Raw genomic sequence first — 13,712 nt, 5'->3', positions numbered from 1 at the left:
AGTAGTAGTTACAGGTCTGGTCAACAGTAGTAGTAGTAGTTACAGGTCTGGTCAACAGTAGTAGTAGTAGTTACAGGTCTGGTCAACAGTAGTAGTAGTTACAGGTCTGGTCAACAGTAGTAGTAGTTACAGGTCTGGTCAACAGTAGTAGTAGTTACAGGTCTGGTCAACAGTAGTAGTAGTTACAGGTCTGGTCAACAGTAGTAGTAGTTACAGGTCTGGTCAACAGTAGTAGTAGTAGTAGTTACAGGTCTGGTCAACAGTAGTAGTAGTAGTAGTTACAGGTCTGGTCAACAGTAGTAGTAGTAGTAGTTACAGGTCTGGTCAACAGTAGTAGTAGTAGTTACAGGTCTGGTCAACAGTAGTAGTAGTAGTTACAGGTCTGGTCAACAGTAGTAGTAGTAGTTTCAGGTCTGGTCAACAGTAGTAGTAGTAGTAGTTACAGGTCTGGTCAACAGTAGTAGTAGTAATTACAGGTCTGGTCAACAGTAGTAGTAGTTACAGGTCTGGTCAACAGTAGTAGTAGTAGTAGTTACAGGTCTGGTCAACAGTAGTAGTAGTAGTTATAGGTCTGGTCAACAGTAGTAGTAGTAGTTACAGTCTGGTCAACAGTAGTAGTAGTAGTAGTTACAGGTCTGGTCAACAGTAGTAGTAGTAGTAGTTACAGGTCTGGTCAACAGTAGTAGTAGTAGTTACAGGTCTGGTCAACAGTAGTAGTAGTAGTTACAGGTCTGGTCAACAGTAGTAGTAGTAGTAGTTACAGGTCTGGTCAACAGTAGTAGTAGTAATTACAGGTCTGGTCAACAGTAGTAGTAGTAATTACAGGTCTGGTCAACAGTAGTAGTAGTAGTTACAGGTCTGGTCAACAGTAGTAGTAGTAGTTACAGGTCTGGTCAACAGTAGTAGTAGTAGTTACAGGTCTGGTCAACAGTAGTAGTAGTAGTTACAGGTCTGGTCAACAGTAGTAGTAGTAGTTACAGGTCTGGTCAACAGTAGTAGTAGTAGTAGTTACAGGTCTGGTCAACAGTAGTAGTAGTAGTAGTTACAGGTCTGGTCAACAGTAGTAGTAGTAGTTACAGGTCTGGTCAACAGTAGTAGTAGTAGTTACAGGTCTGGTCAACAGTAGTAGTAGTAGTTACAGGTCTGGTCAACAGTAGTAGTAGTAGTAGTAGTAGTAGTAGTAGTAGTTATAGGTCTGGTCAACAGTAGTAGTAGTAGTTATAGGTCTGGTCAACAGTAGTAGTAGTAGTTATAGGTCTGGTCAACAGTAGTAGTAGTAGTTATAGGTCTGGTCAACAGTAGTAGTAGTAGTTACAGGCCTGGTCAACAGTAGTAGTAGTAGTTACAGGCCTGGAGGCTGAGCACCACAGGCTTGTGAAGGGAGTGGGCAGACAGCAGTGGAGACCTAAGAATAGCTGCAGTGTTCCAACAGGGAGGGATGGATGGATGGTGAGAGAGCCCCAGCCTGTGACCTGGGCTGGCCCTGGCCCATGGTCGGTCCTGCTGTAACGCAACTACTCTGCCTGCCCGGCAGCTTCCTCTAGCGAGTGCCGAGTCGCCTCTTCTATTACTGTCTCTGGCCTTCACATGGGAATCCAAATAGCGGTAGAACAAGCGGTCCTCTCAGGACATAGACTGCCCTCTGAACCCCCACCCCCCAACTTCATTCCCCTGCTGAATGGTCTCTCTTTATGTCAGCAGGGTTTATGACCCTTCGCTCCCAGACTGGGACTGATAGGAATCCCCATCAAAGCTCTCTCAGATAGCGGTGTCACCTCTGGACATGGGGTCCCTGAGTGAGTAGGACCCCCTGGTGGTACCCACCACGCTGCCTAATAACCTATATTAGTCGTGTAGGGATATTTTCCATAAAGGGGTTAACCGGGGTTGGCCCTGAAATGACCGACCCGCTCAACCCACAACTAACCTCTCTCTTTCTTTCGGTGAAGTGACACCTTAGCCTCAGGAAGTGGATCCTCTTGCATACTTAAATACAGCCTTACAGTGCTGCAGAGAGCGAGAAAGAGAGGTGTATTGTCAGCCACGGATGTTAATCTCACAACGGACTGAAATAAATCAGCCCTTTATGGCTTTAAAAGCATTTCACTGCTGAAATATTTGACAGTCCACTGAATAGCCCCATAGACATTCTACCCACTTTGATCGCACACCCACTGTCTTTCTCACACACACACACACAGTGACAGACCTAAATGGACACGCACACATTCGTACACATTCAGTCTAGGACTATTTATAGCCACATGATAGCACAGTGTCTCTTTCTCCCATTGTGTGGGTGGAAGTTGCCTGCTCCATGCATATCGAGGCAGCGTCGTAGCAGGGGATTTAGGAATGAACGCAGCAGTCTCAGCCAGAGACAGCGTCATAGCAGGGGGTTTATGAATGAACGCAGCAGTCTCAGCCAGAGACAGCGTCGTAGCAGGGTGTTTATGAATGAACGCAGCAGTCTCAGCCAGAGACAGCATTGTAGCAGGGCGTTTATGAATGAACGCAGCAGTCTCAGCCAGAGATGGCATCGTAGCAGGGTGTTTATGAATGAACGCAGCAGTCTCAGCCAGAGACAGCATCGTAGCAGGGGGTTTATGAATGAACGCAGCAGTCTCAGCCAGAGACAGCGTCGTAGCAGGGGGTTTATGAATGAACGCAGCAGTCTCAGCCAGAGACAGCGTCATAGCAAGGGGTTTATGAATGAACGCAGCAGTCTCAGCCAGAGACAGCGTCATAGCAGGGGGTTTATGAATGAACGCAGCAGTCTCAGCCAGAGACAGCGTCATAGCAGGGGGTTTATGAATGAGCACAGCAGTCTCAGCCAGAGGCAGGGAGGAGAGGCAGGGAGGAGAGGCAGGGAGGAGAGGCAGGGAGGAGAGGCACCGTTCCAGACACTGAGAGTGTGTGAGAGCAGAGGGAGCACTTTGAGGCCTGTGATCAACTCACATTACTGCTCAATGACTCATCCTTCCAGTCTCCCTGCACTCCCCTCACCCACCCTACCCCATCCGCCTTGGTCTGCCGCACCCCAGCCCCACCACGGTTCCTTAGGGCCATGGCCCTGGCCACAAAATCCCAATTTCACGCCCTCGCTCCGGCGCACAGGCGAAGAAGGCTGCTAATTTGGTTCACGTGTGCCCCCCCTCCTCCTCCTGTTCCCCACTGCTAACAGACCTGGGGGCCAGAGGTGTGGACTGGAACCTTTTGTCTGCAGGGAAGGTTAAGTGGGGGAAGGGCGATGGTTATTCCGGCACGCACAGCATCCATTCAGTAGGTGTCTCTCGGGACAGATATCATAGTGGCACTCCGCACACCAACCACTCACTGACATTACTCACAGGATGACACCAGAGCAGTGGCTGTCAATATATTTTACAGTATATCTACAGCACATCACTCTCCCAATGTCTGTCAATGATTATATAGTCCCATTTTACATACCACTTCTAATTCAAATTGGAATGATCCGTATGTTCTCTTAATTGGCAGGCAATAAAACAATTTACCACAAGCCACATGCAGGCACGGTCCTTCCTTTCTCCACTCTGTAATCTAAGTTGTGGGTGTCATAGATCACCAATCTTACCCTCCTTCTGTCATAATCACACCCCATATTAAACCAAATCACACTGTCAGGCCACTAAATGGAAGGGTCTTATCCTATGATAGACTACCACTGTGTTAGAGGTGGCTGGCGGATGCTTATTAAAGTGACCTGCTCTGCCCAGCCTGCCATAATGGGACTCCCAGGCATTGAAACCATATCAGGAAATCATCTTTTAGCAGAGACTCTAGACCCAAGCCAGCCTCCCCAGTTAATGGATGGACAGTACATTAGCTATCTTACAGAGAACTGCATAGGCTGTTTAGAGAGGGAGTGAGCACCATTCTCAGTATACTGTATGAAATATAATCATTTGTAACGTGTTAAACATAATCATATTCAGTTCAGACTATAGGAGCTTCATGCACCAGGAAATATCATGTTGAAGTTAAAACATGAATGTTATGCAGTACAGACACACGCACATTGGTTAAGTACAGACACACGCACATTGGTTAAGTACAGACACACGCACATTGGTTAAGTACAGACACACGCACATTGGTTAAGTACAGACACACGCACATTGGTTAAGTACAGACACACGCACATTGGTTAAGTACAGACACACGCACATTGGTTAAGTCACAACTAGGACACCTGTCTTTTCTAGGTTTTTAAAACCGCCTGTTTCAGCTGGTGGACATCTGAATGATTTGAAGCCCCACCTGCTTTGAGTTGGTTTGAAAGTGCAGACAAATTCCGCTCGATCCATCTAAAATAAAATGCAACATTCCCTCAGTCTTTGCCTTAGACTGTGCCTGGGCTTTGATAACTTTCTGACTCTGAGCATGCTCCATCTCATCTCAGACTGCGACCGCTCTCCGCTAGTGCTATCTAACACTACATAGTTACTCAACAACCAGCCGCCTTGGTGAAGACGGTCAAGATGACCGTGCAGTCAGGGACATGGTGTACGCTATACAGTCAGGTCTCGTTTTATTTTCATTTCAGAATGCTTTCAGAATCGGAGCCTGTTTTGCTGTGTGATGTCGAGGGCCTTCTCTGACAAACGCCTCTTCAGTCTTTTGCAATATGATACTAAAATGGCTTGATACTGTAGAAACGTGTAACCTAGCCAACAGAGTGGATACTCTAATATGCAGTATAATCAGGTCTTCCAAATGGAGAGAGAGGGAGCATGGAGGCCTAATCCAATCACACACCGGCAGTGTTACGGTTCGCCTCCATTTGGGCACTCTGCATAATGTGGCCTGTCAGCTTCCAGCAGTTAGACAGAGAGAGAGCCTTGGGTTCCAGTCAGGCAGTGTTGGGTTACAGTGCACAGCCCAAAGAGGAGAGAGATGGCTGTTGGGCATTCCATACGAAGTCGGGAACATTGACGAGCATTGAAAACACGCATGAACTGCACATCGCCAAGGCCTCCCCTTCGCTGGGCTGGCAGATCAAACCAGGGCAGAGATGCCAGAACATCTGTGGCGTTGAGAGACAGCAGAGTGGTGACAAAACATTTCCAATCTCCCTCCGGGCCTGCTTGTGATCTGGTAGTTTACCTCACACGGCGAGGGGTGATAGAGACAGAGTGACATACAGCCGTGGTAATCATTTATGCCTTTCTTTGTTATGAAATGTGATGTGGGGATTTCTATATTTATTCACAGTAGATTGTCTGTCTCTCTGTCTGTCTCTCTGTCTGTTTGTCTCTCTCTCTCTCTCTCTCTCTCTCTCTTTTCATGTCTTTGTTTTTTCAGACTGTTGCCGTCTGGTTCCAAGTAGAGTTTTAGCACTCTAGTCTAGCTCTCCTGCCCTGGGGGCTTTCCCTCTCCCCCTCCCTCCATCCACCCCTCTGTAATCTGGTAGAGTTGAATTAGATCAGTGCGAGTCATCAGGCACTGTTTAAAGCCATCAAAGAGTGCTCTGTCTCCTGCTGTGGGCCCACTGGCTGTGAGGGAAGAACAGTGAGACTGTGTGTCTGGGACCCCAGAGACACCCCTCACCCTCCATACACCCCCTCGACCCCCTCTAGCCTGGCAGGGCTCAGGGTGACATCATCACCTCGTCCCTAACCCCTGACCCTTGTCGTTTGACCACCGTGGTGTCGGGGTGATAGTAAACCCTCTGTGTGTCAAGGGAGGACATAGTTAGGAGGTCACAGTGGCCACTGATAGGTATTAACCCCACCTTGTGAGTCCCACCCAGGGTGTGACCAGGTCAGTGAGAATGTCCTCTGAAAGCCTCTTAAAGCCCTTCTACCTTGTCCATGTGTGAGTCATTCATGTATTATATTGCCAAACAAACCACCCTTCCCTTTGAGGCACTGTGACAACAAGGAGAGTGGAAGCTGGAGCATGCGTTGTTTGTGTACACACGTATCTGACCAATGTGTTTGCGGCAGCTACCTTATAATATAATTGATTCCCTCCCAAGTTGATACACTGTCTGTCTGGACAGTGTGTGTGTGTGGCCCTTTGCTCTGTCTCTGACTGCTAGTCTCCCTCTCCTGTGTGACTGACAGATCTGGAGTGTGGAGACGTGCCCCTGCTCACTCCAGGGAGTAAAGAGATGATGTCGCAGGCTCTGAAGGACACGTTCAGCGGCTTCACAAAGGAACAGCAACGACTGGCTATTCCCAAAGGTAAGGCACTTAAACAAGGGATTACTTTCTCTTTTTGTGTCTTTCTCTCTATTTCTCTTTCTCTCCCTCTGTTTCTTGTTCTACCTCTCACTTTACATGTATATTTTTAGATTAACCACTGTGACATGTTTCCATATACACACTCAAAACCTAAACCCCTCCTCTCAGTATGACTAAAGATAGCTTAGTGGTGACATTATATTCAAAATGACAGATTGAGTGTACTGGTTGTCAGACAGACTGTAGGAATCAGAGAAAGCCAGGGTAGAGAGACAGACAAAAATGATTCATTATGGTTCCTCGATTGAGGCATACCACAGAGCTCATCATTTTGGTATTAGCAGGTCTATATTGGGATTCCCCAGTCCAGCCCTCCCAGGCAGTCTGCAAGTAGCTGGGGTTTCACTGACAGTCTATTGTTGCTGTCACCACGTATCTGCACCACTTCTCCTCTTACCTCTAATAGCAACAACAGGTCTAAAATCATGACCCACTGAAACTGCTAATGAAAATGAATGTGCTCGTGAAATGGCTCTGTGGCCTGATAATACCTCATCTCTAGTTCAGGGGAGTGTAGATTAAACCAGAGGAGTGGAGTGTAGGTATTTTGTGACCATGTATATGACTGTGACCTCGGGTAGCACTTCAGTGACATGTCCCTCCCTCTCCCCCCATGTCCCTCTCAGACCCCAGGCAGTGGACAGAGAGCCACGTGGGAGAGTGGCTGACGTGGACGGTGAATGAGTTCAGCCTGAAGAGTGTGGACTTCCACAAGTTTTGTATGAACGGGGCCAGTCTGTGTGCTTTGGGGAAGGAACGCTTCCTGGATCTAGCGCCTGACTTTGTGGGCGACATTCTCTGGGAACATCTAGAGATGCTTCAGAAAGGTAGGCCCAGGCTGTAGCATGATTGTACTACAGTACCCATAATGCTCCGTACAACATATCAATCAGCGTTGGGCTCAATTCGAATTGTAGTAATTTAATATTCAGAAATGTCAAAACTTTTTAAATAAATACTTTTCAATTTATTGAGAAGTAATTTAAAAAATAAATGCCTTTGATATATTATTAAATTGTGATTTCTCTTTACTTCCTGAATTGACTACCTTCAATGAAAAATTGAACCCAACCCTGGTATCAATCACAAGCCTCAGAAATGCTTACTGTTCCTGTCACATTAGCTGTAGTGTGTATTGAAGCACAGCGTTGTCTATCTTTGTGCAAAACAATTTCAAGTGTTAGCGCTGTTAGCGTTTACATGGAAATCTGAGACGAAGAGGAAGACCTCCCTTTCCTCCTGGTCCTCCTGATATTTAATCAGCTAGGCCCAACCATACTGGATGCAGTGTGTTTATGGCTATTATACGATACATGAAATCAATGACGGGGTCAGTGACAGTTGATATCTATTTTTCATGAAGAAGACACAAAGCATTTCCCTGTCAACGGCCTGACCTCTACCTTCCAGGAGTCCCACTATACCTCAGACTACTTTGTCAGTAAGTATCACTGAGGGGACTACATCCTATGTACTGTAAATAAACTGGCTCTAATGCATCCAATGGTCTGTTAATCCCTCTCTATCTTTCTCTCCTCCTCCCTTTCTCTCTCCCCCTCCCTCTCTCTCTCCTCATCTGCCTCCTACTCCTGTATTTCTCCAGGCTATGGCGTTGAACATGCCCAGTGCGTTCCTCCCTCTGAATACTCCGAGCCGGGCTTCATCACAGAGTCCTACCAGACCCTTCACCCAATCAGCTCAGAGGACCTGCTGTCACTCAAGTACGAAAGTGAATACCCCAACGTCATCCTCCGGGATATGCCCCTCAACCCACTTCAGGGGGACTACTTCTCCGTCAAACAGGAGGTGGTCTCCCCCGACAACATGTGTGTGGGCCGCATCAGCAGAGGTGAGGGGTTACACACAAGATAGTGAAGGAAATGGTTGGAAATCAAGGTTTAGTGTAGTGTGGCTGTGACAGCTGCTCTATTGTAAGTGCCCTATCTCAAAGAGGAACAAGTTAACTTGGGTAACTTGGGACCAATACTTGAGTAGGCCTTTAGTCCATGTCTCAGTTCTGCATATGACTGAGACTCTGATTCAATCCATACAGTATGATTCTATGATAGATATGATTTGTGTGAGTTGAGGTCTAGCTAATTGTGTTGGGTTCGTGAACATCACTGTGTGTGTGTGATTTTGCTGATGTTCTCCAGTCTTGCCCTGCCACTTCACTGCATGTACCAGGATAGTAGAAAGGAGGCCCTATAGCTGGCTTGTGGATCAAGCAAACTCACCTCGAGGAGAAAATAAATAAATTGTTTGTGTCAAGAGTGAGAAGTGAATAAAGCCACACGGTTCATTAGAGCTGTCTGTCCCTATAGCTTTCATGTAAAACAGCTCAAGGGAGGTAACCTTAAAAAACAACCACATTTTTTTTCTCTCTCAACTTTCTCATCTCTGTTTCTCACATCTCAACCTTGAGGTTGTTCTCAGCAAGCAAGGACAGAGAGTGACAGAGTGTCAGAGAGCGTGGGTTTTCTTTCTCATGAACCGCTCTGTTTACTTTATCACATGCACATCTGGTTGCTTTCCCACTGATCGTTTGGAGAAGAATTAACAGGGTGGTTTACATTGATACCAATAAAGCTGGGATTTTCTTCTCAAATCCCCCAGCTGAACAAATGAATAGGGGGTATCAGGGATTTTACTGTACACAGGACCAATTCAGTGGACTGACTGGGCATTCGCCTGCAAGGTATGTCCAGGCCTCGTACATAATAAATCCCAGGGTTTTTGGCAGCGCATTTTGCTTTCTCAATGTGGGAAAGTATTTGTGGCACCACCGAAAACCACACGTGGCTTCAATTTGTGCAATTGAAGATTTCAGCATCAATCGAGGCACTGGATTATCTTTCATTCTTTAATAGCTCTCAGTTGAAATGCTCCTCTTATCTTTGCCGAGGCCAGAAATAGCAATTCAATTTGTATTGATCTTCTTCCAATTAGACAAAATCAAATGCCAGTTGCGTATGCTAAACTGAGGTGTGAAATGAAGGGGCCAAGACCATACATTGCGTTATACAGAACAAAGAAGCTCAGTGAGAGTGTAATTTACTGCCAATGTCTAATGTGTATTCCTGCTATAAATATTGTCCTCTGTCAAATCGTAATGTCCCTGCTCAAAACTATTTACTTTCAGACAATTATATTATCATTCCCTCTCACACTATGAGACAATGGTTTCAGAGCTGGTCATGGGTGCACCTCAGCCACGCTCAAGGTCCTAAACGATATCTTAACCGCCATCGATAAGAAACATTACTGTGCAGCCGTATTCATTGATCTGGCCAAGGCTTTCGACTCTGTCAATCACCACATCCTCATCGGCAGACTCAACAGCCTTGGTTTCTCAAATGATTGCCTCGCCTGGTTCACCAACTACTTCTCTGATAGAGTTCAGTGTGTCAAATCTGAGGGTCTGTTGTCCGGACCTCTGGCAGTCTCTATGGGGGTGCCACAGGGTTCAATTCTTGGACCGACTCTCTTCTCTGTATACATCAATGAGGTCGCTCTTGCTGCTGGTGAGTCTCTGATCCACCTCTACGCAGACGACACCATTCTGTATACTTCCGGCCCTTCTTTGGACACTGTGTTAACAACCCTCCAGGCAAGCTTCAATGCCATACAACTCTCCTTCCGTGGCCTCCAATTGCTCTTAAATACAAGTAAAACTAAATGCATGCTCTTCAACCGATCACTACCTGCACCTACCCGCCTGTCCAACATCACTACTCTGGAAGGCTCTGACTTAGAATACGTGGACAACTACAAATACTTAGGTGTCTGGTTAGACTGTAAACTCTCCTTCCAGACCCATATCAAACATCTCCAATCCAAAGTTAAATCTAGAATTGGCTTCCTATTTCGCAACAAAGCATCCTTCACTCATGCTGCCAAACATACCCTTGTAAAACTGACCATCCTACCAATCCTCGACTCGATGTAATTTACAAAATAGCCTCCAATACCCTACTCAACAAACTGGATGCAGTCTATCACAGTGCAATCCGTTTTGTCACCAAAGCCCCATATACTACCCACCATTGCGACCTGTACGCTCTCGTTGGCTGGCCCTCGCTTCATACTCGTCGCCAAACCCACTGGCTCCATGTCATCTACAAGACCCTGCTAGGTAAAGTCCCCCCTTATCTCAGCTCGCTGGTCACCATAGCATCTCCCACCTGTAGCACACGCTCCAGCAGGTATATCTCTCTAGTCACCCCCAAAACCAATTCTTTCTTTGGCCGTCTCTCTTTCCAGTTCTCTGCTGCCAATGACTGGAACGAACTACAAAAATCTCTGAAACTGGAAACACTTATCTCCCTCACTAGCTTTAAGCACCAACTGTCAGAGCAGCTCACAGATTACTGCACCTGTACATAGCCCACCTATAATTTAGCCCTATCAACTACCTCTTTCCCAACTGTATTTAATTTATTTATTTATTTTGCTCCTTTGCACCCCATTATTTTTATTTCTACTTTGCACATTCTTCCATTGCAAAACTACCATTCCAGTGTTTTACTTGCTATATTGTATTTACCTTGCCACCAAGGCCTTTTTTTGCCTTTACCTCCCTTCTCACCTCATTTGCTCACATTGTATATAGACTTGTTTATACTTTATTATTGACTGTATGTTTGTTTTACTCCATGTGTAACTCTGTGTTGTTGTATCTGTCGAACTGCTTTGCTTTATCTTGGCCAGGTCGCAATTGTAAATGAGAACTTGTTCTCAACTTGCCTACCTGGTTAAATAAAGGTAAAATAAATAAAATAAATAAAAAATACAACTAACAGCTTCTGCTCTCCCCCTCTCCCCCTCTCAGGTAAGCTGGGAGGCCAGGACTCGTTTGAGAGCATTGAGAGCTTTGAAAGCTGTGACCGTCTGACCCAGTCCTGGAGCAGCCAGTCTTCTTTCAACAGTCTGCAGCGCGTCCCATCCTACGACAACTTTGACTCCGAGGACTACCCCAACGCCCTACACGGACACAAGCCCAAGGGAACCTTCAAGGACTACGTCAGGGAGCGCTCAGACCTCAGCAAGGACAAACCTGTTATCCCCGCCGCAGCACTCGCAGGATACACAGGTCAGACGAAATTAATAAATAAATGATGTCATCAATAAATCCATCAATCAAATGTACGTCAGCAGATGTCACAAAGTGCTTATGCCAGAAACCCAGCTTAAAACCCCAAACAACAAGCAATGCAAATGTAGAATAGAAGCACAGTGGCTAGGAAAAACTCTCTAGAAAGGCAGAAATCTAGAAAGAAACCTAGAGAGGAACCTGGCTCTGAGGGGTAGCCAGTCCTCTTCTAGCTGTGCCGGGTTGAGATTATAAGAGTACATGGCCATTGAGGCCAGATTGTTCTTCAAGATGATCAAATGTTTATAGACGACCAGCAGGATCAAATAATAATCACAGGGGTTGTAGAGGGTGCAAAAGGTCAGCACATCACGAGTAAATGTCAGTTGGCTTTTCATAGCCATAGCATTCAGAGGTCAAGACAGCAGGTGCAGTAGAGCGCGAGATAGAGGGAGAGTCGAAAACAACATGTCCGCGACAAGGTAGCACGTCCACTGAACAGACTATTGCAGCATAGATACTGGGGGCTGAGATGGGGGGGTTTGGGGGACACTGTGGCCCTGGCCGACGATACCCTCAGATAGGGCCAACCAGGCAGGATATACCTCCACCCACTTTGCCAAAGCAACAGACAACCAACATACTACCCTGAGACAAGGCCGAGTATAGCCCACGAAGATCTCCTGCACCGCACAAGCCCGTGGGGGAGCAAGACCAGAAGATCACGTCAGTGACACAACCCACTCAAGTCGAGTAGAGCAAAAAAAGCCTGGCACGATGTGACGCACATATCTTAGGGACGGCATGGCGTAGCACTAGTAAGCTAGTGGCTCAGCCCCCATAATAGGGTTAGAGGCAGAGAATCCCAGTGGAGAGAGGGGAGCCGGCCAGGCAGAGACAGCAAGGGTGGTTCGTCATTCCAGTGCCTTGCCGTTCACCTTCGCACCCCTGGGCCAGACTACACTCAATCATAGGACCTACTGAAGAGATGACTCTTCAGTAAAGACTTAAAGGTTGAGACCGTGTCTGCGTTTGATTTTTGCAATGTTACGAAGATGGGGAAAAACCTCCCTTTGAAATATTCTTTATTATGTTCCTCAAAAGAGAGAGCATGGTCCAGAGTAACGCCGAGGTCCTTCACAGCTTTATTTGAGACGACTGTACAATCATCAATATTAATTGTCAGATCAAACAGCAGATATCTTTGTTTCTTGGGATCTCGATCTAGCATCTCTGTTTTGTCCAAGTTTAAAAGTAAAACATTTGCTGACACACAGGTTTCCAGGGTAGGCCATTTTTCGGCTTCACCATTTTTCATCGAAATGTACAGCTGTGTGTCGTCGTCAAAGTTAACATTGTGTTTCTGAATGACATCACCAAGAGGCAGAATATATAGTGAAAACAAGTGGTCCTAAAACGGAACCTTGAGGAACACCAAAACTTGCAATTGATTTGTCAGAGGACAAATCATCCACAGAGATTAATTGATATCTTTCTGACAGATAAGATCTAAACCAAGGAATCTTTTCCGTGTAGACCAATTAGGGTTTCCAATCTCTCCAAAAGAATATGTTGATCGATGGTGTCAAAAGCAGGTCTAGGAGCACGAGGACAGATGCAGAGCCTCGGTCTGATGCCATTTAAAGGTAATTTACCACCTTCACGAGTGTAGTCTCCGTGTTTTGATGGGGTCTACAGCTAGAGTGTAGCGTTTTGTATACATGAAGACAGCTTTTAATTTTTTGGGGGGAGGGGAATGGGCGATTCAATTTAGTCCAATCATTTTTTACATTTCCCGGGTCAAGGCTTGGCTTTTTCAAGAGAGGCTTCATTACTGCCTTGGTTAGTGAGTTTGGTACACATCCGGAGGACAGGGAGACGTTTATTATGTTCAACATAGGAGGGCCAAGCACAGGAAGTATCTCTTTCAGTAGTCTAGTTGGAATAGGGTCCAGTATGCAGCTGGAAGGTTTAGAGGCCATGACTATTTGTGTGAATGTGTCAACAGATTCGGCATTAAAAAACTTGAGTTTCTCCAGTGATCCTATGTCCTGGCAGTTCTGTGCAGATTCAGGACAACTGAGCTTTGGAGAAATACACAGATTCAAAGAGTCCCGAATTTTCTTTCTAATGATAAATATATTTTTGTCGAAGAAGTTCATGAATTCATCACTGCTGAAGTAAAGGAGAAGCAATCCTCTCTTTGGGAATGCTGCTTTTTAATTAGCTTTGCAACAGTATAAAAAGTACATTTTGGATTGTTCTTACTCTCCTCAATTAGGTTGGAAAAATAGGCTGGTCGAGCAGCAGTGAGGGCACTTCGATATTGCACGGTACTGTCTCTTCAT

General features: G+C 46.0%; 1 protein-coding gene across 4 annotated transcripts in view; it reads left to right on the top strand.

The window, feature by feature from the left end:
* Nucleotides 1–13,712, top strand: part of LOC110504033 (protein c-ets-1-B) — a 49,685-nt gene that overhangs the window by 25,937 nt on the left and 10,036 nt on the right. For 3 of the 4 annotated variants that reach the window (XM_021582829.2, XM_021582828.2, XM_021582830.2), the window contains 5 exons: nt 6,093–6,212; nt 6,899–7,099; nt 7,636–7,713; nt 7,876–8,121; nt 11,104–11,364. In XM_021582829.2, coding sequence (XP_021438504.1) covers nt 6,093–6,212; nt 6,899–7,099; nt 7,636–7,713; nt 7,876–8,121; nt 11,104–11,364 — 906 coding nt within the window. The remainder of the gene's footprint in view (nt 1–6,092; nt 6,213–6,898; nt 7,100–7,635; nt 7,714–7,875; nt 8,122–11,103; nt 11,365–13,712) is intronic. The other variant, XM_036961173.1, reaches the window with a different exon arrangement.

Source organism: Oncorhynchus mykiss, chromosome 24 (genome assembly GCF_013265735.2).
Source record: "Oncorhynchus mykiss isolate Arlee chromosome 24, USDA_OmykA_1.1, whole genome shotgun sequence".
In the NCBI taxonomy this organism is placed as follows: Eukaryota; Metazoa; Chordata; class Actinopteri; order Salmoniformes; family Salmonidae; genus Oncorhynchus; species Oncorhynchus mykiss.
This window is presented reverse-complemented; position numbering and strand designations above follow the sequence as displayed.